This window comes from Canis aureus, chromosome 7 (assembly GCF_053574225.1).
Source record: "Canis aureus isolate CA01 chromosome 7, VMU_Caureus_v.1.0, whole genome shotgun sequence".
Taxonomy (NCBI): Eukaryota; Metazoa; Chordata; class Mammalia; order Carnivora; family Canidae; genus Canis; species Canis aureus.
In genome coordinates, this window is record NC_135617.1 from 71,822,191 (window position 1) to 71,844,542 (window position 22,352).

The 22,352-nt window shown below is 53.3% G+C and overlaps 2 protein-coding genes across 3 annotated transcripts; both read left to right on the plus strand.

Moving 5' to 3' along the window:
- Positions 1-11,613: 11,613 nt before the first annotated feature.
- On the plus strand, positions 11,614-15,656 carry CDSN (corneodesmosin). The gene is made up of 2 exons (XM_077904763.1): positions 11,614-11,765; positions 13,798-15,656. Exons 1-2 carry the CDS (start codon positions 11,681-11,683, stop codon positions 15,207-15,209), a joined length of 1,497 nt encoding a protein of 498 aa, XP_077760889.1. The 5' UTR covers positions 11,614-11,680; the 3' UTR covers positions 15,210-15,656.
- A 669-nt stretch (positions 15,657-16,325) lies between these two features.
- On the plus strand, positions 16,326-20,354 carry C7H6orf15 (chromosome 7 C6orf15 homolog). Of its 2 annotated transcripts, none has more exons than XM_077904764.1 (2): positions 16,326-19,188; positions 19,314-20,354. In XM_077904764.1, exons 1-2 carry the CDS (start codon positions 18,909-18,911, stop codon positions 20,099-20,101), a joined length of 1,068 nt encoding a protein of 355 aa, XP_077760890.1. In that variant the 5' UTR covers positions 16,326-18,908; the 3' UTR covers positions 20,102-20,354. The 2 variants fall into 2 exon arrangements, with proteins under 2 accessions (XP_077760890.1, XP_077760891.1); XM_077904765.1 differs by having other exon boundaries at positions 16,326-19,113.
- The last annotated feature ends 1,998 nt before the right edge of the window (positions 20,355-22,352 follow it).

Sequence of the window (22,352 nt, forward strand, 5' to 3'; positions counted from 1 at the left end):
CTCAGTCCCTCGGGCATGATCTTATAGACCCTCAGTGTGTCCATCAGTGCCACGTGACACAGGGGAATATAGTAAAAAATACACGGTTCCCACTCTCAGGAAGTCTAAAATTCAGCTGAGGAAGAAAGGTTTTGCCTGAAAAGTTAAACAATGTCCCACACAGGAAGGATGTGTGTGACTAAATCACTCTGAGAAGGAACCCAAACAGCCTGGGCAAGCAACGCCGCGGGCTCAGAGGGGTCCAGGGAGGCCTCCTAGCGGCGGGGGGATCGGCCCGGCCCGGAGGGGCTGCGGGGGAGGGGCTTGGGAGGCTTGGGGCTGCGGGGGAGAGGCTTGGGGGGCTTGGGGCTGCGGGGGGCTGCGGGGGAGGGGCTTGGGAGGCTTGGGGCTGCGGGGGGCTGCGGGGGAGGGGCTTGGGAGGCTTGGGGCTGCGGGGGGCTTGGGGGGCTGCGGGGGAGAGGCTTGGGGGGCTTGGGGCTGCGGGGGGCTGCGGGGGAGGGGCTTGGGAGGCTTGGGGCTGCGGGGGGCTTGGGGGCTTGGGGGCTGCGGGGGAGGGGCTGCGGGACTCCGGCGCAGACGCAGAGGGCGGGCCCTGCCCCTGCGAGCTCCGGCGGCGGGCACCTGGCGGGCACCTGGCGGGCACCTGGCGGGCACCTGGCGCCGTGTGCCCCGCGCCGCCCGCCGTGTGCGCAGGCCTCCCTCTCCGCAGCCGGTGGTGGTTCTTTTTTTTTTTTTTTTTTTTAAGATTTTATTTATTTATTCATGAGAGAGAGAGAGAGGCAGAGGCACAGGCAGAGGGAGAAGCAGGCTCCGTGCAGGGAGCCCGACGTGGGACTCGATCCCGTGTCCGCAGGATCACACCCGGGCTGCCCGGTGGTGGTTCTCCGCGTCGCCGCTGCTCTGTCCCCCGCCGCCTGCGGTCCGCGGTGCAGCGGGGCCTGCGCCAGAGCTCGGGCGGGAAATGACCTATTCGGGCTGCTCGCCGCGGGCGGGGCGCTTCTTCGGGGACCTGGTTAGCGCCTAGAGCCTTCTGCCCGCAAAGTGCTGTCACCCCGGCAGCCCGCCACCGCCTCTGCCCGCTGGGAGCACCTGAGCGGCGTCCCCTGGCGTTCGCGCTCCCCCGCAGCTCCCCGCAGCCCCTCAAGGGCGACTCACAGATGCGGGGCGTGCACACTCCGGTCCTCTGAGCCCCGGTTGTCCCCTCCCCCTTGCCTTTTTAAACTGAGTCCCCTTTGTTTTGAATCTTTGTCTCAGGATCTGGGCAACCCAGCGTAAGACGCAGAGTACAGTTTACTACAAGCCACCGCAGTTACCTGTGACCCCCATGTACTGTATGGACACCCTTGTGAAATGTCTACACAGTAAGCTCTCACCTAATTTGCACAATAACCCCATCCTTATCACCGTTTTTAAAAAAAATATTTTTATTTATTTATTAATGAGAGACACACAGAGAGAGAGAGAGGCAGAGACACAGGCAGACGGAGAAGCAGGCTCCATGCAGGGAGCCTATGTGGGACTCTGTCCGGGCCCGGGATCACCCTGAGCCACCCAGGTGTCCCCTTATCACCGTTTTGGATCCAGACAGGTACAGTGAGGAGCATACAAGGAGAAACAAATGGCAAAATTGGGATTTGAACTCAGATCTATCCTACAGCAATGTCTCTGATTTTAATCACTATAGCTTCCCATCCCTTTATTCATCTGTGTAACCCTGACACCGAATACAGTGGTTATATGAGGGTTCTTCAGAGAAACAGAACCAATGGAATATACCTGGAGGTTTATTACAGGAATTGGCTCTTGAGACTGTGCAGGCTGAGAATCCCCACAGTCTGCCATCTACAAGCTGGAGACCCAGGAAAGCAGTGGAATAATCCCAAAGGCCTGACAACCAGGGGAACAGTTGGTGCAGGTACCAGTCCCAGTCAAAAGGCCAGCAAACCAGGGGTGTTGATGATGTCCGAGGACAGGAGAACATGGATGTCCCAGCTCAAACAGAGCAAGTTCATCCTTCTTCTTATCTGTTCAATTAATTCAGCCCTCACAGGTTGGATGATGCCTACCCGCACCCCACCAGTGACAGCAGGCTTCTTCCCTCAGTTCACCATTCAAATGCTACTCTCTTCCAAGAAACCGCCTCGCTGATGCACCTCACAGATGCACTCCAAAATAATGTTTTACCAGCTACCTGGGCATCCCTTTGCCCAGTCAAGTTGACAGATAAAACTAACCATTGCATACATGTTTTATGAGTGGCTGAATTCATTAATAAATAGCAAGTTTGGGCAACAGAAATAGACTGTAATGATTAGAGTGAAGGGCTTTATAACCTGGAAAGGAAGGGGATATTGTTGGACAAGTGAGTTGGGGGGAAATCAGGGAAGCCAAGCTTGGGAGCTCATATCAAAAGTCTTTGTCCTCTGATAGAGTCGTGCCCAGTGATAAGGAGGCTCACACACATGCCTGGGTGTGCTCGGGCAGGGAGGTATGGGAAGGAAGGGAAGAAGTCTGGACCCCTCAAATGGACCCCTAGCAACCCCCCAAGCCAGTGAGATGAAGTTCGTTGTGAAAAGAAAGAGAAAAGCATTCTTAAAGGAGAGAGAAAGTGAGGCAAAGGAACGGAGTCCTTAGTGTGGCCCAGGCAAGGACCTAGGGTTCCGTCTTATTTAATTTCCACATTATTGTGGTTTCCATGTTTCTCCTCTTGTAAAGTATGAGGTTCTGGAGGGCAGAGATGGTGCCTTGTCTGTGTTTATAGGTCTTACTTCTTATCCTCGTACTTGGCTCTGAAGGTGTTCAAGAAAGCAAGTTATTAGCCCCACTTCACAGATGAGGAAACTACTCTGAGAGAGGTAACTCATCTGTTTAAGATGTCACCCAAGGACAGCCCGGGTGGCTCAGCAGTTTAGCGCCAACTTCGGCCCAGGGCGTGATCCTGGAGACCCAGAATCAAGTCCCACATCGGGCTTCCTGCATGGAACCTGCTTCTCTCTCTGCCTCTCATGAATAAATAAATAAAATCTTAAAAAAAAAAAAAAAAAAAAAGACATCACCCAAGTGCCAAAGTGAAGACAATCCAGGACTTGGCTCCAAATCAGTTCTTTCCGGTTTGACACAACAGGTGGGTGAGTGGGAGAGAGAAGGGGGAGGCATGAGGTAATTGGAGATTTTAATACCTATTGATAGGCAGCAGGCATTGACACCCAAACACAGGGTGCTTATTAGCTGGGAAGGAGATTGAGTGGTACTGAAGGGTATGGAGTATTAACACAGGGGAACCCATTGTGCCAGCCTATCATTGAGGTTAGACAATACTGCTTCTTTCCTGTCTACTTTGACTGACCTCACCTAGGAGTGAATGTGGTGGGGACAGTGTTGCATCTTATGTCAACATGGAGTCAGAGAATTAAATAATAGAACAGGATCACAGTTTTAGAGAACAATAGCTCAGTACCTCGGACATGGCAGGTAGTCAGTAAATGCTTGGCCAATGAAAGAGAAGAACCTAGAACTTGTATCATGGTATAACCTAATTATAGAAGCCTAGTTAACTTGAGAAGGCATCGGGCACAGTGCTCAGCCTTTGGGCAGGCCAATCATGTCTTTGGATTAGACAGAAGAGATGGTTGTCTGCACTTCTTTGAAGATCTCTAGGCAGGGAAACTCCAAGGCACTCATTTGTTCATCCACTTGCCCATACAACAATAATTTATTGAGCATCTACTGTGTGGGGTGCTAGACTGCGGTGACAATCCCAGGAAGCAGCTTCAGTCCTCCCTGCCCTCAAGGAGCTGTGTGTCTGGGGAGGAAACAAACATGTAAATCATGGCGATAAAATGTGATAAAAGTTAAATTACAGAGGGGCACACCCCTCTGTAGGAGCTGAGGAGGGGAAGACCTAACTCCTCTGCCAATTTTATGTTTCAAATTCATTTGAAAACTTGCTTCAGTATAAAGTTAAGCTCTCTTGCTATACATTTTCTTCCTCTAATCTTCAATTGCGTGCCCACTGGGTGCCTGGCACTAGCTCAAAGAACTTGTTGGATTAAACCAACTCCACCTTCCCAGCTTCCCCCTACCCCCACCATAGCCTCAAAAATCCTTAGCCTTCCTTTTGACAGCTTAATCTCAACTGTGGTTGGAGGAAGACCGAATCCCATAGTGGTGAAAGCATCCGATTGTAACCCAAGTTTTTGTCCCTTCTCCGCTACATATTTTCTGTGTGACCTTGGGATGTGACTTTTCGGGATTTCTGTAATAATCTCCAAATTTCCACCCCAGGCGGAGAGGCTTTCCTTGTGTTGGGTATTCTATGCTTTTCCACCAGAGGGCGGCCTAGAGGCCCCCCAAGATGTTTCCATCCAGAGTTCTCTTTGCCCTTTGCCTCTGACATCATACACTCCCCAGGCCTCACTCAGGCCCCACTAGTACCCTCTTGGTCGCCAGGGTGACCTCTCTGAGGTGAGTCAGGCACATGAGGTGAGATGAGGCAGGCTCTGGAGCCCTCAGGAAAATTCAGGCACAGGCTGCTTGGCCTGTGGCCTAACATATTCATTATTTCTTCGTTCTCTGATTATGTCCCTCCCATGAGCCAGGCGGTGCTCTAGGGCTGTGGATGCGGTGGTGAGTCAAAGAGAGGAGGGCCCTCCCCTCACGGGGCTCATCTTGTGGTGGGGGAAGGGAACATCCCACAGATGGACACAGGACAGAAGTAATGGGATGTCAGGCTGGGATAAGCGCTCTGAAGAAAATTCAGGAAAAGGAAGGAAATGGAGCATGATGGGTCATATTTAGCGGTGGGGTGCGATTTTAAATAGAAAAGATAGAGGGGGGCCTCTTGAGGAAATGGCAGGTGACAAGAAGTGAATGAAGTGAAGGAGGAAGTCAGGCTATGGGAATACCCAAGAAGAAGAGGAGAAAGCAGCTTAGGGCATCCTGAGTGCATGGGAAGCCCAGGCCACTAGGGTGAGCATCACCTTACCTCCCTGGACTTGTGTCTGCAGCTCCCTCTGCAGCTCCAAAGGACAAGTGATAATTTCTGTCTCCTGGGGTCACTGAGAGGATCCGAATCAACCCCGCACATGTGGATGACTGTGAGGATCTGTTACACACTGTTGAGGACTCAGTGCTACTCTCTGGTTCTAGTCCTGGGGTCCAGGAGAACAGAGCTGGACTAGGGATGCCAGCCTCTCCAACATGATTCGGGCTTTTCTGGCCACCTGTGTGGAAGGGTGATGCATCAGGTGCCAGGGATGGACACTTCGGGGGACAGGAGAAGCTCCCTGTGAGAGTGATGCTCCCAGCCAGGCAGAAGTCCAGAAGACGGGCCCACACGATCCGCCCCCAGCAGCCCGAGAACCACACCTGGCCTGGGAGTCCCGCTTGGGGCAACGCCTTCCGCCTTCCTGCTGCTCCCAAAAGCTCATTCAGACTGTACCCTGGCCTTCCCTTTCACCCTCCCTGGCTCCATCCTCTGGACTGCCAGGGAGCTGGGAGGCACTAGTCCTGGGTGACCAATAACAATAAAGAAGCATTAATAGCTACAGTGGAAAGAACGACTGTTTTAAAGGTAAACATAATGAGCAATGAGTGCTGGTTTCCCTGGCGCTCATTCCACAGAACAGAGAAGAGGACAAATATTGTTGTTGCTCGGACAGCTAATCACAGCCTCTGTAGTCACCTCCTCACAAGGCAAGAGAGGTGGTGGCCAAATCAGATGTGACTTAAACCCAGCGGGTCTCAGGCTGGGAGCATGACCGGCACTCAGCTGACTCCCTGCTGCTGCTTACAGGAGGCGGGGTGGAGACAGGAGGGGGAGCAGGGAGGCTGGGGGCAGAGTTCTTCCTCACGGAGACTCACTGCCCAAAGATGCCCCTGCCTCGGGCTCCAGTCCTCACTCCAGCTGCAGTGCCCTGGGTCCCTGGGAGGGTGCCGGCAGGCTTCGGAGAGGGTGAAGGTGGGGCATGGGAAGAGGAGAAGTGGAGGCTGACCAGGCCAAACTCCAGGAGGTCAGTCCCAGAGGAGACACGGGTGGGCTGGAGCTGATGGAGGAGGACCAGGTGGAGCTGAGCATAGAGCACACCGCTGAACGTTTTGATGAGGTGCAGACTGCTCCCCAGTGATTCTTAGCTAAGGGTGGCGTGTTATCCTGGGTGGGATTCCCAATAACTCACCTAAGGGATTGTTAGGGAACACGGCCCCGTCCTGCTCCACCCTCGGCTCCAGAGTAAGGCTGGGTGCAGGGGAGTTCCCAGGACTCCCTCGGGGTGCCATGTGAGCTCTGCTCTTTAAATGGAGGTGTGCTGCATCCCCCAGAGGAGAGAGAACGTCCAGGGGGGCGACGAGTGGCTCGGGGAGACAGTCACCCGTGAGGAATGAGGGTGGGACGGATGGGCCCCCAACACAGTGGAGCTGAGAAGCTTCACATGGGAGCCCAGTTCATGTGCCTGGACAGACAGGGTGCTCCTGGGGGCAAGGCCTCAGCCGTTGCCACATCCCACCGGGCGCCGAGCGGCTGGGAGGGCGCTGAAGGCCGAGAGGGGGGATCCAGGGGAAGTGGGGCAGCGGGGGAAGAACCACCGAGCGCCTGCTGGGGGCGCGGGCCTGGCATTCGGAGATCCGAGATCCGGGGCTGATGGCCGTGCCGGGCTGCACACATAAGCTGCCCTGGGATCTGTCTGCTCAGAGGGGGCCGGCCATGTGGAACATGGGTCCTGGGCTGCATCATCTACCACAGGGAAGAAAGCACAGAGGCAGGTGGAGGAGAGAGACCACACTGGAGTGACACTTAGCCAGTCACGTGGGCACAGCGGGGCTGAGGTGGGCATGGGTCGGGCAGGAACTCCCACGTGCAGATTCGTCCTCTGCTTCCTGGACCCGTGTCCTCAGCCACAAGAGGACCAGGTGGAGAGTGTGGGTGACTCAGGGGCACCCACACCCACTACAGGGCAATGGCCCAGGGAGACCTTCTGGGAGCGGGCCAGGGGTGTGAGCCTGCCCTGGGTGACAGCTGGACAGAGGAGCCCACCCCAGCAGAGAAAGTGCGAGGGAGGAAGAGAGGGCAGGAGACGGAAGTGCCTTTGGCTGGAGCAGAGCAGAGAGGCTCAGGCCCTGGGGTGCAGAGCAGCCTCTTGCCCTCTGCCCCCACAAAACAAGCCCCTCTCTTGGGCTTCTTCTCCCCTGTGTTTTCATTCCCCGTTCCTTCTCTCAAGCGGAAGTCCTAGGTCTACCAAACACCCCTGCATGGGACACTTGTTCCAAAACTTCTGTCCTGACTTTGAGGGCCGTGGATAAAACACAAAGGAGACAAGATTGAGTGGGAGGGACAGGATGTGCTGTTGACTTTCTTGCTTGGGACCTCTCAGCTTTGAGACTTTGATGACACACAAGGAATTTTGCACACACCCTTACTGGGTCTAAGGAACCTCTGAAATCTGTCTGTGGACCACTGCCATTGATTCATGGCCTGGTGTCAGCTGAAAGATGGGACCTACACGGCCTCTAGAGTCCAACAGGCTTGAGTGTGTGTCCTTTCCAAACTCTCGTGCTAGTTACCCGCTGGTCTGAGCAACCAATTTAAACTCAAGTTTCCTTGTCTGTGAATTGGGGGAGAAAAACTCTTACCCTGCCGAGCTGTTGTGAGGTCTAAGCACCAGAGCAGTTGGAGTAGCCGGGACAGTATCTGGCCCACCGTTGGCCCTCAGGAGATGGTGGTTCTCTACCCCAAACCTCCCCTCTGACTATGCTGTTCCCCCTGTTCAGAACCCTCCAATCCCTGCATCCTCCTACACTGACCATATTCCTCCCTTACCTGCTGTTACGCATCCCCTGTGATGCTGGCCCAAGTAGCCCCTCTGTGCCTCCACTCTGCTGCTCCCATTTATACTTTCCAAGCCAGCCACTTGTTCCAAACACCCCTTCAGCACAGCCAGGGCCTGGAGTCTGAGCTGCTGACTCCCTGCCTTCAGCACTCCCCAAGGCCCAGGGAATGTCCTGACACCACCTCGGAACCAAGTGCTTCTCTTTTCTCCATGCTAGCCTTCTCTCTGGGCTGTGTGTTTATCCCCAGCTGACCTCAGCTCCTCACGGTCAAGGACAATTCATCGCCCTCCTTGTTGCAAAGTCTAAAGCACCGTGTAGGCTGAGCGTACTGAACCAGTGCCCAATGCTGGACGCAGCAGCAGCAGCCCCGAGCAGCCCCAGGCAGCCTCAATTGAGTGGACACAACCTGCCTTCTTCATAAACGTGTCACCAACTCCCAATCCCTTGCCCTTGGAAGGCATGTGCCTTAGGTCTGATTTTCTAGGGGCACCTGGGTGGCTCAGCCGGTTAAGCTTCTGCCTGTGGCTCAGGTCATGATCTCAGGGTCCTAGGATGGAGCTCCACGTTGGGCTCCCTGCTCAGTGGGGAGCCTGCTTCTCCCTCTCCCTTTGCACCACCCCCCTGCTTGTGCTCTCTCTCTCTCTCTCTCTCTAATAAATAAATAAAGTCTTAAAAAATGTTTGATATTCTCTGGTGTGTGTGGGGTTGCCTCGGGCCACCATGTTCTCTCCCTCAGTCCAGGTGTTGGACGGGGCACTTGCTGGGGAGCACAGCAGACCTCCTTCACCTCTGTAGGCATTGGTGAATGTCCCACGGGACAGCCCTGGCCTGGCAGGTGCCGAGCCAATGGCCCTTCCTGCCCTCCTCAGCCCCATTAGCTTCAGATTTTTACTGCCTGAGCTGAAAGAAGTGTTCATGATGAGTCCAAGGGACATAGTAAAACAGCAGAGAGGAGAGTTGCTGGGAGGGCCCACACATGGGGAGACGCGCTGGTGGGATCAGGGAGAAAGGTGACAGAGAGGACAGGAGGATAGGAGCACAGCAGGTGGGAGAAGGACGGAGGCTGAACACCAGGCTGCGCGAGTGGCTGCAGCTGTCGAGAGAGGCCGAGACACTCTGCCTCCCCCAGCCCTGGCTGTCCTGGCCAAGGTCTGACGGCATCTGGGAGGAATGAAGAGAGAGAAAACAGGACAGACGTTGCCACCTCTGTTTGCGCTGGGAAAGACTATCCCACAGGCCTTGCCGACGTTCCTCCCCTTCTGCCCACCCACAAGGCTCCCTGTGCCTCTTCTTTCGGGCACTCCCCTCTCTGCTCCCAGCCCACCCCGCCCCCCTCTTCCCTGAGACAGCCAGCGGCTGGGAGTCCAGGGAGGGAACAGAGGTGGCCGGGATGGGCTCTGGAGGAACTGACACCATGTTCAGTAGCACCCCTGGGTGACGCTGCTCGCTGCTCCATAGGGGTGGGGCGGGCGGGGCGGGGGTGGGGGGAGACTCTGTGTCCCCTCCAGGTCAGCTGGGCTGGAGCCTCTGAAGGGAAAGCCTGGGGCTGGGGAGTGGGCCATCCTGCTCGCTGTCCCCAGGGGAGGACACAGGTGGGGCGCTGTGGGGCTTCATCTGCTAAGCTCCTGTGCCCGGAGGGCTGCATCTTCAGCCTCACCGAATCTTTCTGATCATTTCCCATTTGTTTTCTTTCTTTCTTTTTTTAATTTATTTATGTTAGTCACAGAGAGAGAGAGAGAGAGGCAGAGACATAGGCAGAGGGAGAAGCAGGCTCCATGCACCGGGAGCCCGACGTGGGATTAGATCCCGGGTCTCCAGGATCACGCCCTGGGCCAAAGGCAGGCGCCAAACCGCTGCGCCACCCAGGGATCCCTCATTTCCCATTTGATCCTCGCAAACCCCCTGTCAGGTAGGCTTGACTCAAAGTATCTCCATTTTACAGAGGAGGACACTGACGTTCAGAAAGGTTGGGAGACTTGCCGGAGGCCAGGAAGTTAACTGAGACTCCTACCCAGGTCATCCTGGTCCTAAGCCAGTGGTTTTGTTTTTCTCCCACTGCCTCAACCCTCTTTGGGGAGTCTGTCCTGTTACCTCCTGTCTCCCTAGCTCCTGGCCCCTCTTCTTTCCCAATCCCATTTTGAATGCTGGTAAAATCAAGGGCTAGACTAGCTGCACATGGTAGCCACTAGCTGCACATGTCTGTTCACATTTAAATTAAAATTAAGGGGATGCCTGAGTGGCTCAGGGTTAAGTGCCTGCCTTCTGTCAGGGGCATGATTCCACGGTTCCCATTGAGTCCCACATCAGGCTCCCTGCAGGGAGCCTGCTTCCCTCTATGCTTGTGTCTCTGCCTCTCTCTGTGTCTTTCATGAATAAATAAATAAAATATTTAAAAAATAAATTAAAATTAAGTACAATAAAAAAATTCAGTTCCTTAGGCTGGCCATATTAGCCCCATTTCAAATGCTTAGTAGTATTTGGCAGCACAGATACAGAACAGAACATTCCTATCATCAAAGAAAGTCCTAGGGGCAGCACTGGGCTGGAGGGAAAGGCAGGACAGGAGAGAGAGAGAGAGAGAGAGAGAGAGAAGGCAATCAGGGCTGGGGCATAGGCAGTCTTTGTGGGGAGGTATGGAGGTGAGAGTCTGGGTGAGGGGTGCAGGGAGGAGGAGGAGAGGCAGCTTGACCTGGTCCCAGGCCTCTCCCTCCGATACTGATACTCTGGGCAATACCAGTGAGCAATTAATTGGCTGGGGTGGGGCCAGGACCAAAGCAGGAGGAGGGGAACATGATGGAGGAGGACCGGCCTCCCTCCCAGCTGAACTCAGGACTCTGGTCGGCCAGTCCTGCCTTTCATCCTAGGGGACCCTGAAGTCTGCCTTCTGCCTGACCCTCCTTCACCACCCTCAGACCAGGGCTGGCTGCTTCCTGTCCCCTCATCCAGGCCAGGGAGCCAGCTAATGGTCTGCAGGGCCACCACCTTCCCAATTAGCCTCATTAGCTTCTGGCTCACGCCCGGGAGTCAGGGTCACCAGCTGTGCGGGAGAGGCCATGAGTGGCCTGTGAGTAACCTCAGACCCAGCTATGACAGGGGCTCCCAGCCCAGGCCTCTCCCCAGGCTGTGGCCCTGGCACCCAGCACCCCTCACCCTATCCCAGGAGCGCCCCCGGAAGGGAGAGGTCAGGGAGCTGGTATTCGGAGTGCAGATTCCTAGTGGGTAGGAGGGAGAGGACTCATTCATTGCTGGACACATACTAGGCATGTGGCAGGCATGCGACCCGGACAGTGACCACAGGGGGTTCTGGGGGTGCAGGGCAGATTCTCTGAGCTGCAGGAGGAAAGTGGAGGCTGAGGGACAGATCCCAAGGAAAGGGGCAGATCCAGGGGCCATGGACGGGAAGCCAGGTGGGGTTAGCCATGGGGTAGTGGTGGGGGGCCAGAGCGGGTACCTGGGAAAGTTGAATGTCCACGTCTGTGCATGGGAGGAGGATGGGGAGTGGGACAGGAGCCAGGTGACTGGGTCTGTGGGGAGAGTGGCCGCTTGAGTGGGCAGAGTGCCTGGTTCCAGGTGAAGCAATGACGAGCCATGGGCAGGCCCGTCAGCGGGCTGGAAGGCAGGATTGTTGGAGGCCCCGTGGCCGCGGATACTCCGCACCGAGCCACCTCTGCCGCTGAGTAGGCAGATGCCCCAGCTGATTACTTGAGCTCCTCCCAGCCACACCAAGGTGCCCCGGGCACCTGCCCCTTCACCTCCCCACCCCTCCCCTTGGTGACTCCTGCCCGGAGAATGTCCAGCCCTGGCATAAAGGCCCTGGGTGTCCACGAGCTGCTGTTAGAAGGCTGCACAGTCCAAGATGGGCTCCTCGCAGGCACCCCAGGAGGGGCATGTGGGAGGGCGAGGAATGATGGCACTGCTGCTGGCTGGTCTCCTCCTGCCAGGTAGGAGGCTGGGACCGGGGGAGTCAGAGAACGGGGAGCTGTGGCGGAGGCAGGATGCAGACACCAGGTCACAGGAGGCTGGAGGGTTCCAGTGCTCTGGGTGCTGGGAGCTGGGAGGAATCACCATCCAGGGAGAAACCCCGAGACGACCCAGCAAGGGCAAAGAGCATGGGCTCTGGCATCTGATGCCTGAGTCTGAGGGCTGCTCCTCCCTGCCTTGTCACTCCAGGCAAGGTATTCAACTTCCTGAAACTCTACAACCAGACTACCTCTAGTCTTCCTGAGTCTCAAATTAAATAATGTATGTGACAAGTGCTTTGGGAATCCTAGAGAGTTCTATAACTATTGGTTACTGTTGTTATTGCTCTTGTCAATTATCAGAGCACTAGAAGATGAAGACCGGATTTTAATAGTAGTAACTGCTACCACTTACTGAGTACTTTTCATGTGTCAGACACTATCCTAGCACTTCACGTTAGCACTTTTGATCATCAGCACTGTATGAGATTCGTTATTCCCACTGTACCAGTGAGGACACTGAGGCTAGGGCAGGTTAAGAAACTGGCTCAAGGGATGCCTGGGTGGTTCAGTGGTTGAGCATCTGCCTTCAGCTCAGGGCATGATCCTGGGGTCCAGGGATCACGTCCCACATCCGGCTCCCTGCACGGAGCCTGCTTCTCCCTCTGCCTGTGTCTCTGCCTCTCTCTGTGTGTCTCTTGTGACTAAATAAATAAAATCTTAAAAAAGAAAAGAAAAGAAAAGAAACTGGCTCAAGATCACAACTTAGAAAGTGGCAAAGCCGGAATCCAATCTGGGGTTGTGCCGTGGACCAGCAGGTGAGCGGTGAGCCTGCCCGGTCGGGGGCCGTGGCCGGAGCGGAGGAGGAGAGGAGGCATTCTCCGTGAGCAGCGCTGCCGAGTGAGGGGGGCTGTGGACAGAGCTGGCTTTGGTATGGAGGGGGACACAGGACTTCTCTTTGGGGAGAGGATGGGGACATCACGGGCACTGCTTGTGGGGGGACAGATTCGGCCTCTCCGAATGTATAAACTAAAGTTCGGAGAGGTTTAGAACTTGCTCAGGACCTGCAGGAGTTGAGATGGGGAGCAGAGGAAGGATAGGGTGAGGTGAGCCTGGGAGGAGAGGCACAGGGTTGGTAACAGAAAGAAGTGGTCTCACCCCTGCCAGGACCTAAGGGTGGGAGCCCCGGGGGCAGGTGGCATGTGTGATGGCTGGGTGCGGAGAGAGGGAAGCGGATGCTGGTTGTGAGCCTTGGAGGTTTCCTCCTAGGGTGCCTGGGCTGGGCCAGGACCCAGGGCTGGCTTGGGTGCGGTGTCCTGTCGCGCTGAACTGGCAGGTTCTGAAGCACCGGCGGTGCCCCCACATCCTGGCCCCCGCCCAGCTTTCCTGGCACTGGCAGCACTGAGATGGGATCAGAGCTCCCACCCTTTGCCCAAGCCCAGACTCTCTCAAGGCGGCTGGTGATGGAATCTCAGTCCTCCAGCACCCGAACCCTAACCTCAGTCCCCCAGCCCCTGGATGCCTCTTTCCTCACATCTCCATTGCTACCTTTCCTTTCCTTCCCCGCTTATTTCTTTCCGTATTCCTTTCCTTTCCCCACTTATTGTTTTGTCTTGTCTCCCCCTTCCCTGGGTCCCTCAGTCTTACCTGGGACTCTTCCCCTCGGGATTTAGGCGCCCTCTTGAGGAGCAGCAGTCTCCCCCATGCCCTGCCTCTATTCTGGACCCTTGGACCTATGAGCCCCTGCCACTTGGTCCCCTCTTCTCTTCCTTTGACAGCCCCTCCTTTGGAGTCTCATTTTCCCTGTCCCTGCCTCCTCCCGGAACACCGAAACAGCCCTTCCTCTGCTGACTCATTTTCCTTAACAGACAACAGCACTTCTCGCCACCCCACGCTCTTCCCAGGTCCCTCCCAGGAGAGATCCCAAGCAGAAGACAGAGCGACAGAGCGGGCTTGGAAGCTGAGGGAGGAGGCCAAGCCATTCTGCCTTTACTAACCACTACTTCCTCCCCAGGGGCCTTGGCTAAGAGCATCGCGACCCTCTCAGACCCCTGCAAGGACACGCGTATCACCTCCCCCAGTGACCCCTGCCTAACTGGGAAGAGTGGTTCCAGTAGCTTCAGTGGCCACAGTGGCTCCAGCGGTTCCAGCAGTTCCAGTTCCAGTGGCTCCAGCGGTGGCCTTAGTGGTTCCGGTGGCTCCAGTGGTGGCTCCAGCGGATCCAGTGTCGCCCAGGGTGGTTCTTTGGGATCTTCATTATTTAAGCCAGGAACTGGGTATTCCCAGATCAGCTACTCCTCCGGATCCAGCTCCTCCCAGTCGGGAAGCAGCAGCGCCCAGCCAGGGGCTGGCTCAGCCCTACCAATCAGTGATGATTCTTCCCGTTTACTGATCAGCTCTTCCCAGTCTGGAGGAGGCTCCAGCTTATCCGCTTCCCCAAGCTCTTGGATATCCAGCAGCGGTGGCCAAAGGGTCAACTTACGCCCCTGTACTTCAGATGTCCCTGACTCTCCCTGCAGTGGGGGGCCTATTGTCTCCCATTCTGGCTCCTACATTTCCAGCTCCCACTCCGTGTCAGGAGGTCAAAGGCCTGTGGTGGTAGTGGTGGAGCAGCATGGCTCTGGTGGCCCTGGAGGGGTTCAAGGTGCCCCCTGCAGCACTGGTGGCCTTCCGGGCAAGCCCTGCCCCCCCATAACCTCTGTAGACAAATCCTATGGCAGCTATGAGGTGGTGGGTGGCTCCTCTGACAGTTACCTGGTGCCAGGCATGACCTACAGTAGGGGCAAAATCTACCCTGTGGGCTACTTCACCAAAGATAACCCTGTCAAAGGCTCTCCAGGCGCCCCTTCCTTTGCAGCTGGGCCCCCCATCTCTGAGGGCAAATACTTCTCCAGCAATCCCATCATCCCCAGCCATAGCTCTTTTAGTTCCAGCATCTACCAGTCAGGAGCTTCCTCAGCCATTGTGTTCCAGCCAGTGGGCTCTGGTGGGGTCCAGCCCTGTGGAGGTGGCTCTAAGGGGCCCTGCTCCCTCTCTGGTTCTGGAGTCCACAGTAGTTCTAGTGTTTCCAGTAGTTCATCTTTCCATCCCTGTGGTGGTGTTTCACAGGGGCCCTGTTCCCCACCAGGCACTGGCACCTTTGGCGGCAGCTCCAGCTCCCAATCCAGTGGCAAAATCATCCTTCAGCCCTGCGGCAGCAAGTCCAGTTCTTCTGGTCACCCTTGCATTTCTGTCTCCTCAACATTGAGTGGGGGTCCGGATGGTTCTCCTCAACCTGATCCTTCAGCTGGTGCCAAGTCTTGCGGCTCTGGAAAGCTCCCCTGCCGCAGTATCCGGGACATTCTGGCCCAAGTGAAGCCTCTGGGGCCCCAGCTAGCCGACCCTGAAGTTTTCCTACCCCAGGGAGAGTCACTTACCAGTCCATAAGTTAGCTTTTGCATATATGCATGTGTGGGCACACACGCAAACACATCTCAGTTGGGAGTCCAGAGGCCGGCATGGGGTTAGCTCAGTTTCCCTCCTCCTTCCCAAGAGAGCTGCTCTATTTCCTTCATTGCTCTAATATGGCAGACGCCCCGTAACACCTCTTTTTTCTTTACTTCCCAAAATTGTAGACTCCAAATCCCTTTTCTCATTCTCTCCTACTGCTTAGATTCCCCTGGTACTACAGTGCCCTCCCTGCCAGATAACCATTCTCTAAAGTTTCCTCTGTCATGTCTTTGAGATGGTACAATCCAGTAGCTAACCCTTCCCATTCAGATTCTTGACTGGGAAACCCCTGAAATGTCCCATAGTAACTCTGGTTCCTGGACAAGTCGTCCTCCCCCTTTCTTTATTTGCCAAATAAAGCATAGTCCAAACTGTTGCCTGAAAGCAATGACCACTTTTCACTGACATCTCTTTGCCATCTATCTGGTTAACCAATGCCATGGGGTTCTCACACTCCTGATTCCACTCCCACCCTGCCCTATAGAGCTCACTACAGTCTCTGTGGGTTCCTAACATTCCTTCTTGCCTCTCAAGGTCTCTGTCTCAGAACCCCTTCCTGGCTGCCACTTCCTTCAATGCTCAGATGCTTCCCTGTGTGAGGGAGACACCAGGGGAGCCTCAGACACTGGAGTAGACGCCCACTCTCTCTGGACCCTGGACAGATGGTTCAATAAACCGTGTGAACTAGATGGAGACTTTTGGAGTCCTGGGTCTCCCCTTAGGACTTGGAGTCCTGGGTCTCCCCTTAGGACCTGCACGGAGTCCTGGGTCTCCCCTTAGGACCTGCACGGTGCTCTCTTATATCTCTAGAGATCCCCATGTCCCTCATTTTCACTCGTAAGTTAGAACAGTATTTCTCTTATACTTTATAGCTACACCCACAAAGGGAAAACAATAAATATTTGTTTAACTGAAAGCAGAGGCTGGTCTCCAAGATCCTTCCTCCCATTTCTTTTCTCTCTCACTGCTCAGGAAATCCATTCTGTCTCTATTCCCCATTCACCTGAGGTCTTTCCCTCTCCCTATATAGGGCCCTAATTATTCCCTTTCCCGCCCCATGCAGGTTCCTACTTCTCTACCATTAGTTTGCCTCACTTACTAGAAGCCATCCTCTCTAGGAATCTGAGCATTGATTTCCTGGTTTTCCGGGACACTTGGAAAACCTTGGGAAGGCTGGAATACAACAACCAGATCAGATTCCTGGTGACTGGGTGGGAGCCCAGGTGGGCGTTGTTCTGGGAGCTACGGGTGGAGAGAATAAAAGACAGAGAGGATGGTAGCATGATAGGGAGTGTAGCCAAGCATGATGACTCACTAGCCTACATAAAAATGCCACAGCCTATGGCAGAACAGAGCCAGGTGTCCTCTCCACCTCCACACTTTTGCTGCTACTTCTGCAGTTCTAGAGAGAGACTTATGGGAGGTAAGAGGTAGAGCACTATAGTGGAGAAGGAGAGTGGCCTCCATAGGAGAAGAGAGAGAAAGCAGAGGGTGGTAAGGGCCAGGCAGACTGTGTCCTGGAGATTGAGGCAGTGGTAGTGAGACGGTGAGGCCAAGGAAGTTCTCATCACCCAAGGACAGGAGAGTGAGCTATGCTTGTCCCTTTAGGAAGGGCCTCACCCCAAAGCAAGGCTACCTCTCAGAACCTCTGTTTGACTACAAAGGAATTTATCCCTACCCTAGGATCTAATCTATTCCCTCCTATTGGATGGTATTAACTGGTCCCAAATTTTGATCTATTGTTGATCAAAAATGACCTGGCAGCTGAGCCAACCTGCAGGGTTGATTGAAGACAGAGAAAGGCTGCAGAATAGTCCTGTTTTTGTTACCACTGGTGAGTCACACTTGGCCAGGCATCTGGCCCTGGATTTCAGCCAATTATAGGCTTTACAGGAAGGATACAGACTCTGATGTGGGAATTCCTTTAGTCAGCAGTCTTTAGTCTCTGGTATGGTCAAGGTCAAAAGTTTTTGCAAATCTGGTGGATGTCACTGAAAAAGGACACTGCCCTCCCCTGCCCAGTTCTGGAAAAAAGCTTCCCACTCATCCAGTAGCTAGCAATCTGGAGCTGGGGATGAGGATGGAAAAGGAAAATCTAACAGCTTATTTTAGACTTCATGTAACCAGGAAGCCTAGTCTGGGTGCCTCCTGGAAGCAACAGGGAAAATGAAGGCATTTGTACACTTTTTATTGTAAAAATTTCAAACATATTTAAGAGTAGACAAAAGAATTAATGAATCTCTATGCTCCCACACACAGATTCAACAATTATCAATTCAGGGCCATTTGACAACAGAGTTTGTTATTTATTATTATTTTTAAAGATTTTATTAATTTATTCATGAGAGACACGCACAGAGAAAGAGAGGCAGAGACACAGGCAGAGAAGCCTGATGTGGGACTTGATCCCAGGACCCTGGGATCACACCCTGAACTGAAGGTAGATGCTCAACCACTGAGCCACCCAGGAGTCCCTGACAATAGCATTTAAATATCTTCCTCTATTATTAGTTGGGAACGTCTACTCCCTCTCAGTATTTCTTATATTCTGTGGACCCATTTGACCGTCTGTGGTAGGCTGAACGGTGTCCTCCCTAGCACCACCAAAGATATCCACATCATCCCTGGAACCTGCTAATATGTTAGGTTACGCAGTGAAGGGAAATTAAGGTTGCAGATGGAATTAAGGTTATTAGCTGACCTTAAAGTAGAGAGATTATCCTGAATTATTTGGATGGGTCAATGTGTAATCGTAAGGATCTTTAAGTGTGGAAGAGGGAAGAAGAAGAAGAAAAGGTCAGAGTCATGCAATGTAAGAAGATCTTCTGTTTCTGGCTTTGAACATGGAGGAAGGGGACCATGAGCCAAGGAATGCAGGTGGTTTCTAAAAGCTAGGAAATGCCTGAGTGACAGGCATTAAGGAGGGCACATGATGAGATGAGCACTGGGTGTTATACTGTATGTTGGCAAATACAATTGAAATAAAATTTAAAAAGAAAAGGTAGAAAATGCAAGGAAATGGGTTCTCCTCTAGAGCCTCTAGAAAGAAACACAGTCCTGGTGACTCCTTGATTTTGACCCAGTGAGAACAATGTGCTGGGAGCCCACTTCTGATCTTCAAAATTGTAAGGTAACAAACTTGTATTGTTGTAAGCTACTAAGGTTGTGGTTGTTATAGCAGTGGTAGGAAATTAATACACCATCGTCTCTTAAGGATGGGAACCAGGCCTATTCCTTACATACAAGATCTTATCCAGGAGCAGCCTCTCCAATGTGGGGCACTTCTGTACTCCTGAGCTCCTACAGGTTGTGGTTAAGGTAAAGGAGCTATGGCGATGTATGAGAAAAGAGTGCTGGAAGAGAATGATCTGGATCCCAAAGAGAAAGTAAAGAGAATTGAATGTTTCTATTGCTGAAAAGGCAATGATGAGATCAGGACCCCAAGATTGAAGATACTCCTGTGCCTGGTGTAGGAAGCCAGAGTGGGCAGGGCAGGGCTGGCAATCAGTGACCAGCAGTGAACCAGGACACCTGGGTCAGGAAGGGGTGGGGAACTTTAGGAAAGAAACCGGGGTGGACACACCCAGCTTCCCTAGGACATTCAAGTGGCACCTGTTGCCACAGACTGAATTAGGAATGAGAGTGGAATGTACAGCCTTATTATCTGCACAACCACTGGCTCAGCTTGTTTCTGCTGTCCCTCACCCCACCAAGAGGATAAAGGGTTGGCTGTCTTGGGGCAGAGAGAGAGAGATGTTAGAGTTGAGCAAGATGCAGGGCTGCATGGCAGGGAGCGGAGTTCCTCTGGGCCTGCTTCTTCTGATCTGTCTTCATCTCCCAGGTATGGAGGTTGTACCCAACCCTTTGCACAGGTGGAAACTGGAAGGCTCCAGGGGAACTGGAATTGAGGGAAGAGGTAAAGGCAAGAGGGTCCCTTGGGTCCTTGGGGAAAATGAAGGAATTTGGAGCAAAGAGAATCCAAGGTGGGCATTGGAACCAAATATCCAGTCCTTCTGTGGCCTCCTCTTTCTTTTCCCTCAGGCTTCTTTGGCCGAAGCATTGGTGCAGTGGAGGAGAAAGTAATCCAACACTTGGGAGCCAACTTGCCTCTGCTTGAACAACCTTACTTGACCAGCCACTCCAACTCTGAACTTCCTCAGTCCAAACCAGACCCTGGGCCAAATGATTTAACAAGGGTTCCTTTGAAGCTCAACGTTTCTCCATCAGATGGCTTCCTACCTGCAGGAGGTTCTGGAGTTCAGAGGTGGCCCCCAACTGAGAGACTGCCCTCCATGGATTCCTGGCCCCCTGAGGATCCTTGGCAGATGATGGCTGCTGCCATTGAGGACCACATAGGTGAAGTGCTGCGTGAAAAACAGTCTTTCCTTTCTGGTGCCATTGCCCCCACTCTGGGCAGCAGTTTCTTGCCCGCAGGACCCTCTGCACATTCCGCAGGCCCCATACCTGAGGCTTCACTCTACCAGGAGTCTAAGTTTAGACAGCCACTCCATTCTAATGTGCTGGGAGCCCACAGAGAAATCCTTGCCCGAAACCTACCTTCTCTTACTAACAGGATTCGACAGCCACCTATGCCTGGGCACCCCTGGGGAACCCTGAATCCAGGAGTGTCCTGGGGAAGTGGAGGTCCTGGAACTGGATGGGGCACCAGGCTCATGCCACACTCTGTGGGAATCTGGGGTATCAATAATCGATACCCAAGTACTAGCTGGGGGGATATTAACCGGTATCCAGGTACTAGCTGGGGGAATGTTAACCGGTATCCAGGAGGCAGCTGGGGAAATATTCATCTACGCCCAGGTATTAATTAATTTCCTCCCAGAGTTCTTCATCCTACTGGCTCTGTTTGGAACATCCCAGCTGGCTTCCTCAGTCCTCCAAACCCTGGGTCACAGTGGGGTTAGGAGAATGACAGAGGGGAACACCCTAAGTTGGAAATCAAAAGAATGGAGTGTGAGCTAAATGAAGATTCAATGAGTGTGTTTTCTAGCATCCTCTCTACTTTTTACTGCCTCCCCTGCTCCCCTCATGCTGATATCCAATAAAACACAAGCAATTATTAAATTTGCTCCTTCGCAGTGTCTTTGTTTCTGGGTGCAAAGTGAAGTGCATTTTGTCCATCCCCATTTTCTAGCCACCCTCCTGTCTCTCCAGGGTCTCTAGATGCTCTCTTGCTGTCGTCTATCCTTTGGAGAAGATCAAAGCCCAGGTGTTTGAGGGTGGAGCTCCATGCTCTCACCCTAGCCAGGTGGGAGAGCTGGCTCTAGAATTGTCCTGAAATCTGAAGAGGGGAGGAGGGGCAGCAGGACCAACTGAGATGGTACCTGTGGCTGAGGAGAAGGATGAGGTCCAAGAAGTTAGTACCAGGGCCAAGTGGGAAATGAATAGCCTTTGATTTGCAGAGAAACAGAGTCAGAGAAAGTCATTTGCCTCTGCTTATTTTTTCTTCCTCAGAAATGTAAGCCTCTTAGAAACAGAGGATGCATTGATCTCCTCCCTTACACGCATCACTTGGCACATTGTGCCCTAGAGAACCAAGACTTTGAACATTTGCTGAATGAATAGTAGACTCCAATAAAGGAATGAAGTAAAAGGGAGAAGGAAAGGGGGGCGAACCCGTTGGAGTCAACGATCCTACCTGCAGCTGCGTTTGCTGCTTTTATTCCCAAGTGATGGCACAGTCTCCTCTTTTGGTCACGTAGTTGTCTCTCTGCTACTCTTTGGTTTCCCTGGAGCTCAGCATCCCGTACAGGAGGTGGAGTGAAGTGGGGATGGTCATTGTAAGAAGTGCAGATGGAAGTTAGCAGGAGCCATCTGGAGGTGAAGGGCTTTCCAGAAGGGCACACTCCAGCGGCTACGCCGTGTCTTTCCCTATGCCATGCATGTAATTCACCAGAGTGATCCAGGTGCGTGTACCCTCAGATAGCTTGGGGATTGCCCCAAGTCATAGGAATTGGTCAGGTTGTGAGGAGGAAGTAGGAGAAGAATAAATATCAGAATTGGAGGGATGGGGAGCTGCCTGCCTGAGAGGTGGGTGTTCTCAGAGAAAGTTTTCCCATCCCAGTGTCTACTACTACACTCCTCCCTATGTCAGGAATTCCTTCTTAGGACAGCTTCCCATCACCAACCACATTCCTTCCACATCACCTCAACCTCGCTCCCTCAATTCTTTCCTACCTTGGACTCTTGGTTTCTCCCTGTCCTGGGGCACATGGTTCTGTTTTCAGCACCTGTCTCTCCCACAAATCCAAGTTCATTCTTTCAGGCCTGGGGTCTCAGTTCTCTCTGTCCCCTTTTCTGGTTGCACTTCTGACTTCCAAGTCAGTACCCTCCTCTTCTGCTCCCCATACTCTCTAGAGTGTAAACACCATGTGTCTATTTTGTTCACTGCTTCACCCCTAGCAGCAAGTCTGGACCAAGGCTGGATCAAGGAACCCTCTCTCTGACTCCCTGTTCTCTCTTCTATCTTTTCCTGAGCCACAGGGCTGCGTACCGAGTCTAATCTGTACTCCTATCTGGCTTTCCCAGAGCCTCTCTGACATTTCCTTACAAACCTCACATAGCCCTTCTCAGCTCATAAAATGCTCTGAATACTCCATATTTGACCCTCATTACTATCTGTGAGGAAGGTATTATAAGATGAAGAAACTGAGGCCCAGAGGGTTTAAGCAGTTTTTAAAAAAATATTTTATTTATTCATTCATGAGACACACACACACACACACACACACACACAGAGGCAGAGCCCAACATGAGACTTGATCCCAGGACTCCAGGATCACGCCCTGGGCTGAAGGCGGCCCTAAACTGCTGAGCCACCCGGGCTGCCAGCTTAAGCAATTTACATAAGGTTCCATAGCTAACAAGTGACAGAGTCAGTGACTCTAACCGAATTTTTCTCATTATCCGTGCAGGGAGTGTTCAAGTACAATATGTAATAAACAAAAACCCACCTAACTTTTATTGAGTACCTACTATGTGTCAGACTCTGGATAGGGTGCTCTCACACATACCCCTCCAGCCAATCCCCACAATTCCATCAGGTAGGCACTGCTCGGCCCA

Coding starts and splice junctions, on each gene's coding strand:
- CDSN (XM_077904763.1), top strand. CDS start 11,681: ATGGGCTCCTCGCAGGCACCCCAGGAGGGGCATGTGGGAGGGCGAGGA. Junction 11,766..13,797: donor GGCTGGTCTCCTCCTGCCAG/GTAGGAGGCTGG, acceptor CTTCCTCCCCAG/GGGCCTTGGCTAAGAGCATC.
- C7H6orf15 (XM_077904764.1), top strand. CDS start 18,909: ATGAGAGTGGAATGTACAGCCTTATTATCTGCACAACCACTGGCTCAG. Junction 19,189..19,313: donor AACTGGAATTGAGGGAAGAG/GTAAAGGCAAGA, acceptor CTTTTCCCTCAG/GCTTCTTTGGCCGAAGCATT.